Source organism: Panthera leo, chromosome A2 (genome assembly GCF_018350215.1).
Source record: "Panthera leo isolate Ple1 chromosome A2, P.leo_Ple1_pat1.1, whole genome shotgun sequence".
Lineage (NCBI taxonomy): Eukaryota > Metazoa > Chordata > Mammalia > Carnivora > Felidae > Panthera > Panthera leo.
The window spans coordinates 132,026,944-132,043,834 of NC_056680.1; the positions used below are offsets into that span (position 1 = coordinate 132,026,944).

The following is a 16,891-nucleotide window of genomic DNA, read 5'->3' on the forward strand; positions in this document are numbered from 1 at the left end:
TATTTTTAAAATGTTTATTTTAGAGCTAGAGAGGCAGAAAGAGGGAGACACAGAATCCAAAGCAGGCCCCCGACTCCGAGCTATCAGCAAAGAGCCCGATGCAGGGCTGGAACTCAAGAACCGTGAGATCTTGATCTGAGCCGAAGAGTGCTTAACCAACTGAGCCACCCACGAGCCCTGACACCTGGTATTTTGATGTGGCCCTTGTGATCTAGTCATCATGCCATGCTCAGTGTAATCCATCCAAATGCTTCTGCTGTATAATGCTCAGGTATTGACCCCCTGTCCTCATACCTGACATTATTCCAAATGCTATAGGAGACTTATATTTTTCACTTATATTTTTATTTTATAATTATTTTTTTATAGTAAGCTTATTATCCCTCATGGGACCCTGTGAAGAGTTTCTCTTATCATCTTTATGAGGCAACAAAGGGATAGAGAGTTTGACTAAGTTGCCCAAAGTCACACAGCTGAGCAAGATACAGCATTTGACCATCCTGGTGATTCTATAATACAGGCTCTCATTTATTCCTAATATTTTTATTTGAATTTTATTCCTTCCTCATTAAAAAGTAAAATGTTTAAATTCAAGAAGTATTTATTGAATCCCTTACCATGTGTGCAACATTAAGCACTCCGTGTGAAACTAGTAAATATTTATTGTGACTATGACTTTGTAGAAGAGTTGTAGAACGTCTTGATATTCATGGACTGTAACCTCTTTGTGAGGGGATTAGGAAAAAAAGAAGTCAAGGAAATGTGCAAAAAAGGGATAACACAATCTTTGAGTGGCTACTTCCTGCCCTGTTCCCTTGATTGCAGATAATGTTGTAGTAGACAGTGATGTTTCCTAAACGTTTATTCTCTAAAGGAACTGCAGTCATCCTCAGAATTGATCTGCTTCTATCAAGCAGATTCTAGAGTCCAGGCCCCTGTACAAGTTTTCAGCAAAGTGAAGGCACTTTTATGCACACTGTTTCTGAAATGTCTAAACTAAAAACAGAAGAAAAAAAAAATTAGGCATAGGTCATTAGGGAAAATGTCATTTGTCTTTTGGGATGTAGAGTTTGACCTCACTGTCATCAGCAACTTCAAAGTCTGTGTTCTTCAGGTTTAACTGAAAGTAGGTTGGGTTGCACTGGCACTTTCAAGTTAAGAAATGGATTTTTTTCAATCAGTTGAAATCAATTCCAGTGGGTTTTTTAAAGAAAGGAAATTCCTGGGATATTATTGATACACCTAGAAAGCTGCATCCAGTGTATATTTTCTTCAATGTTGACAACATGACTGATTTCCTCTCTTGGCCTAGAGATTTAAAGCATGAGTTGGTTCTACCTTTCTAGAAATGAATTCTGCATTTTGCTTGCAATGAAAGAACAAAAGTTACCTGAATACATTATTAAAGTACTTTGTACCTGCAAATTGCTTCGTACAAGTTATTCTAGGCTCATCAGGTTATGCTACAGTCAGAATGCCTGATACTTAGTTGGCTTTTTACTTCCCACCACAAGTTTATCTTGCCACCGAAGCCATTCACTGTGCAAGGCCTGGCTTGGGGCCCTGGGCCAGGGCGTCCTCTGGGATGTCAACCTTGTCTGCCTGGATGCCTCCAGTTGATTCAAGCAAGTGCAACTGGTTTTACTGATCCACGTTCCTGTTGGACCAGAATAAAGACCTGAAAAAGAGAATAAAGGTAACTTCAGAGGCATAGAGTTTAAACACTGAGCTAAGGGTCAGGGTTTCAAAACCACACTTTTACTATCCTATCAGGAAAGTTCGATAAATATTTATATTTTTTGTTTTGCATTGTCCCCCCCTTGAAGGTTTCTCCTTCACTCAGGGAGTTCCCAGATCTTCAGTGGGTCTGGGGCAGAATTGGGAAGAAAGGCTGGGAGAAGAGGGAATGGGGTAAGTCTGGGCAGGAAAACGCCTAGGCAGCCAAGGACCAGCCAACTCCCTCCTTTCTCTCAGCCCCGAGAGAAACCCCTTACCCGGAGCCAGCCCGTTCTGGCTTTGGCCTCCTGACCCAGACAGTGCAGGGCGAGGGAGCCCACATTGCACCGCCCCCAGCCTTGGGCGGCCCGCCAAGAGTTCGAGGCCTCCTGATCCGGATGTGATGAAAAAGAGCAACAGACGAGAAGTGTTTCAGGAGTGGAGGAGTGGTGGCAGGGTGACAGAGAGCCAGAGGGGGAACAGGCCCCCTTCCTGGGGAGCTGGCCGGACTGAGCTGGCTGGAAAGAGAGGGCGGAGAGCACGGAGTCAGAAGAGCGGCCACTGGCGCAGTTGCAGCCACTGCAGTGTCTGGGCTGAGCCTGAGGGAGGCGGGGAGGGACGCGCAGGGGCGGCCGCCACTGCTGCCAGGCCACTGGGGTGAGATGCCGAAGCTGCTGGATCCTCGCTAACTTTGCCGGGCGGAAGAGGAGAAGGAGGAAGGGGCTTTGAGAGAGTTGGGGGGGGATGCCGAGGTAGGTGGTGGTCTCCCCGGCCAGAAGGAGGAGGGGTTTGGTCCCCTTCCCCGCGCTTCCAAATCCAGTCTCCCTTCCCCGCCCCCTTTCAGTGCCTCCCTCCCACTGCCCTCCCCCGCCCCCCAACTCCACCACTGTCAACGTGCGGGGTAGCAGTTTTCCTCCCGGGTTTCAAATCAAAACTTCTCTGGGGTGGGGTTTGGGGGAGGGAGGTGGAGGGGCAGGGAATGTCCTGCAGGGGTGGCGTGCTGGTCTCTGAAAACACTTTTTCCCCCCCACCAGAAGCAGTCAGTTCTCTGCACCCACCACCTAACAGCCCTTCGCGTCCGCCCCGGGGGCGGCGAGCTAGGCGGCAGCGCGGCGCGGGCTCGGTGGAGCGGCCCATGTCCGGCGCGGGCGAAGCCCTGGCTCCCGGGCCCCAGCGCGGGGCCGAGGCGGGCGGCGGCCGGCTGGGCGCCCCAGCCCAGGGTGAGTGCCTGCTCGCAAGTTGCGAGTCGCTTTGTCGTTGTTGCATTTTAAAATTTGTCCACACATTTACTGATTGAGGGAGGGGGGTGGAGGTTGGTGTGCAGTGAGGACGGAGTCTCACCCCGTAGTTGTGAACTTTTGCACAGTTAGTGCTACTCAAGAAAGTTCTCCAGGACTCCAGCCCTAGATCAACAACCGGATAAGAGGGCGGGATCCGCTGGTCCTTCCACTCCCCCTTCCTTTGACTGCAGGGAAACTGGATGACATGATTGCTTCTTTCTTAGGCATATGCATTTTGGGGCCTAAGACTCCCATATGTGGGGTCTGAAGCACTCTCGCCTGCTTCACTTCAGTTCTTGTGTCTTCCTCAGATCCAGGTCTGTTGCTGCTCTCTGAACAAGCTAAGCACTCTGGGCTCATCTTTGTTTCTTGTGAGCCACTCTGCAGCTCAGTTGATGATCTGGGGTTCTGTGACCAGTTCCTTTGGAATGGCTCCCGCATATGTTTCAATAACTGTTTTGTTTTGAAATCAGCATGCTTTAAAAAGGAACACTTGGCAAGAATGAATTAGCTCCTTTGTGTTTTTCCAAAGTGTAAACACAGGCAGCCTATAAAGAATATGATCTTGTTTCTGGGAGACTTCCCTAACAAGCTTATAAACAAGTCAGGCAACATCTTTGCTGTCTTGAAGGTAACATCCTTGAGGTTTTCAGTGAGCAAGGGCCTTACTCTTCTGATGCAGTTTCCTCTAACGGTGGCTCTGATTTAGAAAGTTCTGATATTGATTTGGGCTAAATAATTTTCCAGGTCTTCAAAACCTACTTTATGGTCTTGATTTTAAGCATATCTGATAGCTTTTGTATTTCTTTGACAATAATGTAGTGAGCTTCTTGGGACTGGTGTGGTTTTTTTTTTTGTTTGTTTTTTGTTTCTTTGTTTTTTGTTTTTTTTCCTTTTCCCCAAGCTGCAAAAATGGAAAGGAAGAAGTTAATGTTGAACTCAAAAGAGGTGAAAGCAGAAAACATCCATGGCTAAATTAAAATGTTCTGGCATTCAGGGCTGTTAAATTGAATTATGTTTATCATTGCTTTTTGCTTCTAAACAGTGAGTCATTTTTTTCTAAACAGAAAATAGAGCAAATCAGAGAAGTAGAATGATAAACATGTTTTCCCAGAAGCAGCCCATGCTCTGCACATTGTATTGCCAACAGTCATTTTCCCGTTGTTAGGCATGCCCTTCCTAGTCTTATCGACTCATTGATGTTTCACACTTGAGCTGTTAATCACTATTGTTAAACAATGCTTATGTCAAAATCCACATCAAACATGCTACAAAAGCAATTGATTTGGACATGGTGATATCTACAGTGTCCAACTTACTTTAATAATACGCATTGTTAGAGTCAGCTAGAACTTGCAGTGGTGTGTAATATAATGCAGTGCAATGCTGTAAAATATCACATGATTCTGATTTTAGGAAGTGAGCATCTAGAATGGTCTGAAGTGCAGTTGACTGCGTACAGGATTACCAGTGTGGAAACTCTTGGGGTTATGTTGTACCTGAAAATCGGCTTACCCTCAGCAACATAGTTATATACCGCCTTTTTATTAGTTTATCTTTGACTCACATCCTGTAAGCATCAATTTAATTGTACGTGTAATATAAGGTAATGATTGTACTGATTTTTTAGGAAGAAAATCTTCAGATTCTTGCTAAAATATTATGTCTCATACAAGCAGATTTCATAAGGTATATTGGAAGAAAACAAATTTTGGAGTGAGTGGGTAGGGTAAAAGTTTGCAGATGCAGCCTTCCATAGGTAGTTTGGTCCTCTTGGTAAAGGCGTTAGTGAAGAAAGAAGCTTGGCTCACAGAGTGCCCTACTCTCCAGCTCTTGAGTTCTTTCCTCTGTCCTTGGATTCTTTATCATCTTTTCAGAAGAATAGTTTAATAATTCTCTGGTCAGATGTGGCTGCTTAGTTAATTGAAACTTAATTTAAAATTTCTATATATTAAAATCTGTGAGAAAAATGGAGTGTTTTATGGCAATTAGCAGAAAATATCTTTTCATGAAGAGGAAATATAAGGTCAAGTCTTACCTTGTAGGCAAAGATAGATAGATGTCAAGATAAAACCTATGCATATATCACTATATCATGATGAGATATCCACACTCCTAACTAAGGGCATGCAATGTTAAAGTTAAAAGAAATTATAGGGGGGTCTCTAGTGAACTCCCCATCAAATCTAAAATCCCTTTCTCCGTTCTTCCAGATGGTTAGTTAGAAACCTACAGTGTAGCTGATTCTACGTAACGGCATTCAGGGTTAGGAAGGTTTCCTTATTAAGAGCACAGTTCTACCTCTTTAAAACTTCTGCTCTTTTCCTGTGATCTGCAAGAAAAACTCTATTGGTTTGAAAGCATTAAAAACATTTTCTGTGTATTTTGAAAATTGTTGCAGAGCAAGGACATAAGCTCCTATGCTCCAGGCTGTAAGAGGGAACCAGGATGGGTGTGAGGAGCTTGTAAGCAGCAGGGATCGTGGGCCCTGGGACAGCCCATGGGCCAGGAGGTGGTGATGCTCAGCTCCAGCTCATTGTTGCCATTTGGGCTAATATCTTCCAGTATTTCAAGAGACACTGGAAATACAGATTTTTATGTATCATCTCTCCCTTTTTAAAAGTTGGCAATTGATGAAATACAATTTTGCCCCGGCCAACAAAACAACTACGCTTTCAGGCTGGATATGGCCTCTAGGCAGCTGATGTGTTATCTCTGTTCTAGAAATTAGAATGTAAACATGTGTTTATAACTGTTTCCCTATTTGTGACTAACTTCTGAAAGATTGGTTTGATTTGCTGTCCCATGCAAAGTCCCTGTATAAAGGTCTTGATAGATGAAGGATAATTTGGGCCAAACTTAATTTTGTTTTAAGAGAGAATGGATCTTGTATACGTGATTCATCTGATTGTCATTTTTTTTTTTCATTCTTGGATTAAACATCTTAAAATTCATTGTGTTATCACTGAAAATGTAGGTACTTACTTTTTTGCGCAAAAGTTACTAGAATCCATGTACTCGGAAGAGCTTTTTAATTAAGTACTTCATTCATACATTTGCAACCTGGGACTATGAAGATTTATAAAAATAACTTAGTCCAAATGGATCACTTTAAAAAAAATTTTTTTAACATTTATTCATTGTTTGAGAGACAGAGACAGTGCAAGTGGGGGAAGGGCCGAGGGAAAGGGACACAGAATCTGAAGCAGGCTCCAGGCTCTGAGCTGTCAGCACAGAGCCTGGTGTGGAGCTCGAACTCAGGAACCATGAGATCGTGACCTGAGCCAAAGTCAGATGCTTAACCGACGGAGCCACCCAGGTGCCCCCAACTGGCTCACTTTTTAGAAAGGTTGTCCAGAGTATTCAGGTGACTTGGCCAAGGTCTCATGCAGTCCATAGAAATCAGGGTAGAACCACAAACTGGGGAATATATGTCATTGTGATAAATGTGGTTGAAGTAAAGAATGAATATAAATCTTTCCTACGGATGGATGAATCGAAGATAATAGGCTTTGGATACCGTGAATCACTTGAGCCTGTTCCAGTCCCTGCATCTTCCCCCTCCCCCCGCCACTCCCTGCATTTGCCAAGACTTCGATTGTTGGACTGTGAGTGCTGGAATATACTTTAATGTGATAATGTGTGATTTAATGCACTCTTCTCTCTTGGGAGAGTCCTCTGAGACTATTAGGCAGACTTTTCATAGCAGGATGCAAAATGCCAGTGAAGTTAATTAAAAATAATTTAAAATAGAAGCTAGGGAGAAAATCTTCGAGTTGAAATTACATAAGAAGAGCTTTGACTTAGAAGCTTAGCTAAGTTGTCAGGAGTTTATAGTGGCTAATCAGATTTCCTTTATGGGAAGCCTGTTTATTTCAATTTATACAATGTATGCTTGTGACACCCATATTCTTAGACACGTATCATATTGTTTTATCCTTCTGATTAAGGATGGAATTTCTCAAAGTGGATCCTCTTTGGATAGCTTCTCTCTCTGGTTCCAGTCCGGGGAGATTGTGCCCTCCAGGAGACATTTGGCAGCATCTGGAGACATGTTTGGTAGACATACAGGGAGTGGAGTGGGTCCTTCTAGGATCTAGTGGGTAGAAGCCAGGGGTAATGCTAAATATCTTACAATGCTTAGGACCAAACAGCCCCTCACAACATAGAATTATCTGGCCAAGAATGTAAGTTGCATTGAGATACTACCCTAATATTTCAAGGCTACTGGCATTTTTGGTCCCACTCTGGACTTTTAGAATCAGAATCTCTGGATATGGAAGGCTCAAGAATCTGTATTGTTAACAGTCTCCAGGTGCTCTTTATCTCTAGTTGAAAATAATTGTTATATAGGCTTTTGTCTGCAGAAAGATATATTGATAGGTTTCTACTAAGTCTATCATTTTTAGTTAGAAAGGCCTCAGAAAGCTTTAAAAACAGTCTCTCTTTCAAGTTCCAAATTTTAAATCCTATCACTCTGTGTATCTTCTACATTACTACTCGTCAGCATGTTTATCACATACCCCAATTAATAAAAATAATCCTGAGTGTATTCTTCCTCAAAGAACTTTCTAACATTTTGTGGACTGTAACACAAATGTATTGTGAACTTTAAAAAGGAGATACAGAGATGAAAATTGTAAGTGGATGAGATAAAAATAAGTGAAATAGGTATTTTAGTACTTTCTTCTATCAGCTCAGTAGATATTTGTGTCCTGCCACCCTACGCTTCTCTTCGGAGATCCCAGCATTATGGAATAATAAGGAAAAGAGTGCATAATTTGCACATGGGTTGTGTTCATTTGTAAGTTGGAGTTTTGGAACCTAAGTTACCCTTTCTCATAGAAACAGTGATAAATTATATTTAGTTCCCTAATCTCAAAAAATTAGAATCAACTTATATTAAATATTTATTACTAATTTTCATTTCTACCATAGCCTTTTTTTTCCTCTTTGCATTATTTCTGCCTTACTCAAATGCTTCATAAATATTCAATCCTACACACACACACACACACAAATATATATATATATATATATTCATCTTGAACCTTGCTGTGTGACAAGTACAGAGAGGAATACGCTGAATGAAATTCGGGTCTTGCTGAATGATGGGAAAACACCTACACTCACCCATAACTGTAATACAAGGTAGACTGATAGGTGCTGTGATAGACGTAAAAAGAATGTGTGATGGCAGAACATGGGAGACAGAAAGTATCTCTAGCTGGGGCATTTGGAAGAACCGCAAGGAAAACTTTTGATTTGAGCTGGACAAAGAAGCACGATTATAGAACTCAGCTCTGTGAAGATGGATAATGGAGAGCAAAGCTGGGAGGTGATTATTACAAAATGTTGAATGCTTCACTAAGCCCTTTGTATGGGCTGTATCAAAGAACAAAGAGTGAGGTAAAGTTGTAAAGATAAACTGAAGTAATTTTGAGGATGGCTCTAATTCTCCACTAAGGTGTTTGTATATCCTTTTTGTAGGCAATGGTGAGCCATTGAAAGTTCTTGAGAAGGGGAAGGACAGGACCAAATTGGTGTTTTTTTAGGAGAATAAATCTGGTGGCAGTGCAAAGGATGATGTTGGTACGAGGGGCAAGAGTGAAGGCAGTGATTATCCGGGAAGCTATGACAGGCACTTGACAAAAAGGACATAGGGCAGCCCCACTAGGAATTTGATCGAGGAAATGGGTTTAAAAACAATAGCAAAAGTAGGATAGAGTTCTTCCTAGCTGTGAGAGCCCCTTGAGGGCCTTAAGTTTTACTTACTCAGCTGTGAATCTCCTAAAGCATAGTGTCCAAGTTTTGTTGTATCCAATTGATATGGTTCAGCGACGTGACGTATTTTATACGGGAGGTAGTGTGAAGGTAGAAATTCAAGGTAATCCAGGGGTTTGACTTTTTAGCCTGAGTGGAAACATGGGAGTAGCTGTTGAGTCTTCTTTGGATCATCTTGGTTCCTGGAGCTTATCCCTTGCCATGATAAGCCAGTACTTGTAAGTAGGAGAGTGGTGAGGGTCAAGCTCACAGGGTCAGAGTTCACCACCAGATAGTTGATGGCTGGACACAAGAGTGAGGGAAAGGACTGAGGAGAAGCTTTGGGGGCATGGCCACACTTGAGGAAGGAGAAGGAAAAGAATACAGAAAGAGAGTCCATAAGGATTGGTCACAGAAGCCTTAGAGGTTTAGTGGTCACGGAAGATGAAAAAAGTTGTGATTTGTTAAGGGAGAAACCAGGTGTAGAGAGGATTTCAGTTGGGTGGATTTTGAGCTTGCTCACCACGTGCTAATGGAAAGAAATCCAGGGGAGAGAGGGAGATGGAAGTTGAAAGTGTATGGGGTACAGTGGTGGTGTGGTGGGTGTGTGTAATTGAAAGTAAAATTCCGGGACAGAATTGGACAGAGACCAGTCATAGGAAAGTAGACCACGTTCCCTTTACAGATGGGCATGGGAGAAAATAATAAATGATAATCTAGACACAGTTTGATGAGAAAGAGAGATCTTGGAAGGCCGAAATCTTCTTAGCAAAGTAGATGGTAACATTTGCTGAGAGCAAGAGTGGGGGGCGGTTAGGATGAGTCAAGAAATTTGAGATGTGTGGAAAAGATTTCAAAGAATGAAGTATTCAAGAGGGATTCAATCTGGGGCAAACAAAAGGGCTGCTCTGTAGCACTGAGGGCTTAACTGAGAATGAATGCCATGAATTTTTAGTGGACACGGTCAGCATGGTTGATTGCCTTTCTCAGCAAGGAGCATGTGGGAGCTTGGGAATAGAGCTGATAGAATGAGTTTTTGGAATTAGCATAGGGTTGGAGGTTGGCAGGGTAGAAGCAGTGGGGGACAAAGGAGGAGGATTACCCATGTGTGAGAAGAGTGTGTTTGTTCTAATGAGTCTTGGGTTCTAGGGTGTATGGGGAGCCAGAGAGCCCAGCAGTGTAATTGTCAGGCTAAGGTTTCTGGCCAGCAAAACCATGCCTGTTGGCCTTGTTTGGTCAGTTAACATGTAAGGATTTATACGTTTATACATTTATATAAATGTATATATATATATATATATATATATATATATATATATATATATATATATATATATATATATATATGTATTTGAGTGACCTTTATAGGGCTAGTTGGGGGGGGGAAACTGGAATTTTTGGGTGTGTAAGAGCCTTTCCTGTTTCTTTGAACCTTATTTCCTGGATCTTGTTGAGGTGATATCATGGAAAATTCTAATAGCTGTGTGCAATTATTTTAGTATCATTATATTTTTATAATAATAAAAGATTTGGGGAAAATAAGGAAACCTAAATTGACATAATCTGAAGTTAAGCCATTTGCAAATGGAAAATTAGAACGATACAATAACCAACAAAGGAGAGAAATGATTCAACCAAATAAATGGTCTTTCTGAGGTAACATGATTATTCTACCCTATATAAAGTTAGGGGATGTGATTTTTATGTTTCTTTTTCTAAAAGCCTTTCTTCAGTTTTTACTAAGGAAAGATTGATCCTGCACTGTCTAGATACTAGATGTTTGGACAGGTGGATGTTGGTGATTGGAGCAGATGAAGGACGCCGTGGTTCCTCCCATTGTCTTAATCAGACATGTATTTGTGCACCAGTGTTTTGGATGCTTCTCTCTCTTTTCCTTATCTCTGTGTCTGTGTCTCTTTTTCCCTTTCCTCCTCTCCTTTTGCCATTGACACTTTCCTGAAGTTACTTAAACTTTTCGTATCTGCTTTCACATTCGCATACATCTTCTCCAGAAGGAAAGCTTTTAACCTTGAGTTTGAAAGCCAGTTGTGTTTTAAAAAGATTCTAATTTAATCAGTTAGGGTTCACTAAGTAGGAGCTACGAACAGAGTTATTTTAACATTAATTTCGTTTGTGGTTTCTACTTGCAGTCCACTTCTGTTTTCAGATTCACACCCACATGATCTGAAGTAAGATGATTCATATGCATGTGCTTTTATGCCTGATTTTTTTTTTTTTTTTTACTAGTTTCAGGAGTAGAATCTGAAGTTAATTTTCCTGGCCAGCACATAGATTTCATTATTGATACGTTTGAAGAGAAGCCCTGTCAACAAATCGTTTTTGTGTGCCTACTGCGTGCGAAGTCTTGTGCAGATTAAGAATCTGTAATGCGTAGTTTGCCCACAAGGAATTTGTAAAGTTAATTCCTTGTCTAAATATCAATTCAAGATTACAACAAGAACCAGGTGACAGATTAGTTTATGGCCAGTTGCCAGCTGACTGGTGCAGTTCTGGAGCATACAAATTCAGAGGTTGAATGAGAAACCCAGAGTGGCAAGAAGTCTGTTCCTTCTGGGTTGGGCTGCTAGTGATCCCATCTGAAGAAGACATAGTTTGCAGGTCTTTTGGTTTTGAATTATGCAGAGTTGAGCACCAAAAATAAAGCAATTTGTGGTTGAGTAGGTGACAGACTCTCTGAAGGCAGCTGGAACACACAAAGGAACCAGCCTCTTCTCTAGGATCAGGTCCTCCTACTCTTTTCCCTGGATCAGCCCTTGATCTCCTGGGCTCTATGAACGTGGACCTCCTCTGTTGTTTGTTTTTCCATCGCTCATGCAGCTTGCATTTTCTGAGGGGTATTACTCTTTATTTCTCACTGAAATACAAGATGAAATTTTGGAGCATGGGAAAGGTGTAGGAGCTTCCATTAAAATAGGTACAACATGACAATATACCGATTGTCATCACTATGCAAAATGAATTTTTACTTGAGCTAAGGAGTAACATATTCAGTCTTTGTGTTGAAATAATTTCAAGAAAAAGGTGGCATTGGTAGTGGGCATAGGAAAATATACATTTGAGAGAGATTGGGAAGTTATAATTAGCTGGATCTCATAGTTGACTCTGTTAGGGCGGAGAAAATAGAGAATTGAAAGATGATTCTGTGAACACCGCTGACCAAGATATAGACTATAGTTGGAGAAACAGGGCCAGAAGAGAAGTGGTGATGAATTCCTAAAATTTTAGGAAATGTTGAGTTTGAGTTGCCAAAGATATATTCATGTAGAGGTGAGACTTCAAATCTGTAGGTCAGGCAGGGAGCAAGTCTAGAGGAATGGATTTACAAGTTCTCCTCCTGGAGGCCATCAGCCATTTGTGAGATTACAAAGATTGTGGGGCCAGAATGGGTTTGTTGTCTTAGAGGAGAATCCAAAGAAAGCAATGTCTCAAAGAAATGATCCTGAAGGCAAGAAGCCACGTCAGTTTTGGACTGAAGTCCAAAAAATAAATGGCAATATGGTTCTGCTTCTCTTATCATTATTTTATTTGTGTTTTCACTACTATGTGAAATGCTCTTCTCCATCCTCTCTCACTTATATCAGGAGTGGACTCAAATCATAGCTTTGAAAAAGGCTTTACAGATGAAACAACCCCCTTTGGTTCACTTTTGATTTCCATTGGCCTTCATTCTTGTAACAGTGCCAAATTAAGGTTCATCCCCACCCGATATAACTGAGAAGTAACAGAAAAGTTTTAGAATTGTGGCACTTACGACAGTGATCATGACAAAAGACTGAAGATGGGTGTGTGACATCATTTTAAAAAAAGAGGAAGATGTCAGAGTCCTCAATTCCTCTTTGTAATGGGCTTAGTCAATTGCCAAGTAAGAAAACTGCTGCAGATATGGCCTCTCTGGATTTCCACAGTAAGACAAACTGTTTGATGATGGCTTTCTAGACAAGAGGAAGAAGACTATCCTGTCTATAAGGGTGAACAGAATGTTAAAAAAGTTCCCGAAAAACGATTGAAGGAATTGAGGGTGTTTAGCACGGAGAAAATAGACACAAAGGCATGAGATATTTTCTAATATGAGGCGGTCACAGAGGAACATTAGACTTTGATTGCAAAGAGCAAAATATGATGAATCAGCGAAAAATGTAAGGAAGTAGATTTTAGCCAATTGTGAGGAAAGCCTGTGAATGATTAAAACAGTCCCAAACTGGAGTCAATGGTGTGCTGAGGCTATTTCCCTGCCCCAGAAGTAGTCATGCCTATACTCCTTGGCTTGTTCTTGGGGATATTGGATGGTGAAGGTATTCATCTGAATTCAAGTTAGCAGGTTGGCTGAGACCTCTAAAAGCTCATCTAACTCCAAATTCCATTAGCCTGTGAGTGTTTGGTTTTAGCATGAGTATACTTGGTTGAAAGAACACAAATGAGCATATATTTGAAGTGGAAGGAGTTTACTATGCCTCAGGGTAGGTCATCCTGAAAATATATTTTTAGGAGAAAGAACTGTAGGTTTGGATGTCAAAGGGCAGGAGATAAAGATGACCGAGGTAATGTGCCCCGGTTGCCGGTATCAGCTTTCTGTCATCTAACCTCTCCCTACTCCTTCTGCCATTTATTTAGAACCCAGATTTATTGAGATATTATTACATTTTGTACCTATTCATTTGCGTGGTTCTATTCAATTGTATATTTATCTAACTTTGGAATTGTTTTCCGCTTTGCTGTGTGTATAACCCACTCTACCTACCCCCAAATTTTAAACCAGTTGAGTCAATGTCATTTTTATCACTCTTGAATATAAATGCACCCTAAGCTTTTAAATGCATACGGAGCCCTTTGAATGAATGCACACTAGATTTTGCTCAGTCTTATTTTTCAAAATATTGATAACAGTGAATTGATTAAATTAAATTGATTCAGGCATTTAGTTCTATAAACATTTATAATGATTTGTGCTTATATAATAATTCTTGTATTTACAAAATTATGAAATTTTATGCATATGCTTATTCATCTGTTAAAATACTTTGGTTATCTTAACCTTTTTTGGACAATGAGATTTTAATCCAATTTATTTTTTGTTCTTTAATTAAAATTTTTGAGAGAGCACACGTGTGTGTGTGTGTGTGTGTGTGTGTGTGTGTGTGTGTGTGTGTGTGCAAGCAAGGGAGGGACAGAGGGAGAGAGAGAATCCTAAACATGCTCTGTGCTGTCAGTGCAGAGCCCACTGTGGGGCTCAATCTCATGACTGTGAGATGATGACCTGAGCTGAGATCAGGAGTTCAACTGACTGACATTCAACTGAGTGAGCCACCCAGGTGCCCCGATTTTAACCCATTTTAGAGCATTAGGCAAAGCAGGTTGGTTTTGCAATGTTTCTTGAAGGTCATTAGGCTTGAGGGTTTTGTTTGTTTGTGTTGTTTTGATGAGTGAAGAAGTAAAATTCCGGAACCTTAGGTCTTCCTGGAAACTGCTTTATCTTTGATTTTTAAAGGTTACATATGGGAAGCATTTGTAGATTTCCACACTGTTCTGAGCCTCTGGGAAAAACAGACCCAGATTTTTAACTTTGCCCAGAGATTTTAGTCTTGGATTACTTGAGATTTCATAAACCGGAACACACATAGACCATCTGAAACGATGCTGATATTTTAAAGGAAGAGTAAGAATTGTTTAAAACAATTGCTTTGTTTTCAGAAAAAGGAGGTATGAATATAGATTGCACAGCAGTAAGAATATCCATAATATATAGATTATAAATAATCTGACATAGATTATTATCAAATATTAAATTGAATTGGATGAGATCTAACATGCAAAAGTCCCCAAATTTAAGTACAAAGAATGGTACTTGTATTCCTTTTATATATGAATAAGTGTGTGTTTTACACTAAGTTTTTGAGGTTTTGTAAAGATTTCTGCCAAGCACCATCATTTATATTAGTCTTCCATGAAGTAAGCAAATAAAGTATGGTTAACGAGTAGAAAATATATTTGATGGTTGGTTTGTACATTTACATATACCTCTGCCTAGTTCAGTAGAATATTTTGAGGTGGCTTATAAGAGTACATTTTAAAAGAATATTAAAACCTAATAATGGAAAATACAGGTACCTAGGAGATCCAAACATGAGGGAAAATCAAAGTGTATATAGAGACTGTAGGGTCAGACTCACTCAATTTTGTTTGTAAATTTGGGTCAAAAAGAAAACTTTTTCTTTAATACGATGTTCCTTGTGCCTCAGGAAAAATGTATAGCTTCTCGGAGAGAGCAATAGTTTTCCTCATACTAAGTCTGGAAATAGGTTTCTTGCCTGCTTTTTCACATAGGGATTACTGACTAGTTAGTTCCTTCAACATCTTCCATATGATAGCTTTATATCAGGGTTTTAAAAGATGCTTATTGTAATAACAGTTAATGAAATAATAATAGCAAATGTGGATGAGCCCTTACTATATAACAGAAACTCTGCTTTCCAGGCATGATTCCATTTATTTCCACAGCCAGTTTATGAGATAGATACTATTGCTATTCCTATTTTAAAGATTAAGCATGTGACAGTTAATTTGCCCAGGATCCATAGCATTCGTGGTTGACCCAGGCACCCTGATTTGAGATCCTGTGCCGTTAACCACTTCCAGCACAAAGTGCAATTTAGAGATGGTCTTTCTGTTCCAGAGAACCAAAGAGAGTCTTTGTTCATCAGGAAGGATTCAGATATCTGCACTTGTACATGACAGGATTATCTCCATTTCTTGGAAAACCCTGGCACATACAGAACTCTGTGTTTAAAAGCTCATTAGTAATTTTCACAAACTAATCATCCGCATGCAGCATGGCTAGATTCTTTTACTGTTGTGTGCTAAAAGCATTTAACTCTTGAGATGGTATATTTGCTTGATTACAAACTGATGGAAAGACTATCCCTTTTCAGTAGTTGACAATGTAATCTTTTAGAAAGGTTTAAGTTTACTATGTCTACCTTCAATGGGCAGAACTGAGACTAGTTATAAATTACCTGATAGCAAATTTGTGTTCAAAATAAAGAACAACTTACTAATAGACCTAACTGACCAGGAATAGGGGTGTTTCCTTGTGTGAGGGATCATTCCTTGGAGGTTTGAAGGGCTGAGTGGTGTGGTGGGTCTTTCTACACTTGGTACAGTATCAAATGAGCTGCAAGATGCTTTCCACTTCTGGCTTTTCTCCTATTTTCGCCTGAATGTCTGTCTCTGACTCTCATTCTGCATTCTCATCAGTAAAATGAAGCCAACGTGTTCTTACGATATCATTGATGGTTCTGAAGATCAAATAAATATTAAAGCCCTTTGAAAATTGCTAATACTGTAATTGCAAAAGTTAATTAATTTACTCTTCCAACAAAAGGAAGTGTTTTATTTTTAAAAACTTGTTTAACAACCATATACCAGCTAAGTGGCTGTTCTGTGGCATAGAACATAATATAATGTTGTACGTATATTATTATCCAATTTACTTACATGTAATGCTTTTAGATTTTTCTCTTGTTAATCACCATTCAACTGGGTTATTCCCTAACTCTCAGAGGTCAGTAAAATTCTCATTCTCAAGGTTTCAAATTTGGACAATGTCGACTAGGTAAAATATTATAGAATTTTAAATGAAATGGAAATTCTGTTTACCTGGATCTCATTCTTCTTCAGCAGGAACGATTGACATTGGAGAGAGATTACTTTTCACCATTCATACCCTTGTTTAGAAAAATAACAAAAAATAAAGAGTATTGATCCTGTGAGAGAGTCATTTCTGAGTAGGATATATTGTATTTAAATCGATCATTTAGAATTCTTACTATTTTCTTTTGATTCTTTTGCTTAACTCATGCTTGTTATTTTCTTTGAGAATTAACTCAAATCCAATGCCTTACAAAGGTTTTTCTTTGATTTCCTCCACTCTATTCTGAACCCTTCAACGTGTATATGAAGTTTTGGCTCTGTTGTTTAGACTGTTGGCAAAGTCAGATTTACAGAATTGTGGAGACAAAAAAGGCCTCTGCCATCATCCAGCTCAGTGCCCTCACTTCTGTTTGAAGAAAATGAGACCCAGCCCCAGCCACATAGCTGGTCAGTTTTTGAGTCAG

The 16,891-nt window shown here is 40.1% G+C and overlaps 1 protein-coding gene across 2 annotated transcripts in view; it reads left to right on the forward strand.

The window, feature by feature from the left end:
• Nucleotides 1-2,144: 2,144 nt before the first annotated feature.
• The window catches only part of MDFIC (MyoD family inhibitor domain containing), an 86,572-nt gene continuing 71,825 nt past the window's right edge, over nucleotides 2,145-16,891 (forward strand). Inside the window, exons 1-2 of one of the 2 annotated variants that reach the window (XM_042922608.1) lie at nucleotides 2,145-2,468; nucleotides 2,751-2,936. In XM_042922608.1, coding sequence (XP_042778542.1) covers nucleotides 2,852-2,936 — 85 coding nt within the window. In that variant the 5' untranslated portion in view covers nucleotides 2,145-2,468; nucleotides 2,751-2,851. The remainder of the gene's footprint in view (nucleotides 2,469-2,750; nucleotides 2,937-16,891) is intronic. The other variant, XM_042922614.1, reaches the window with a different exon arrangement.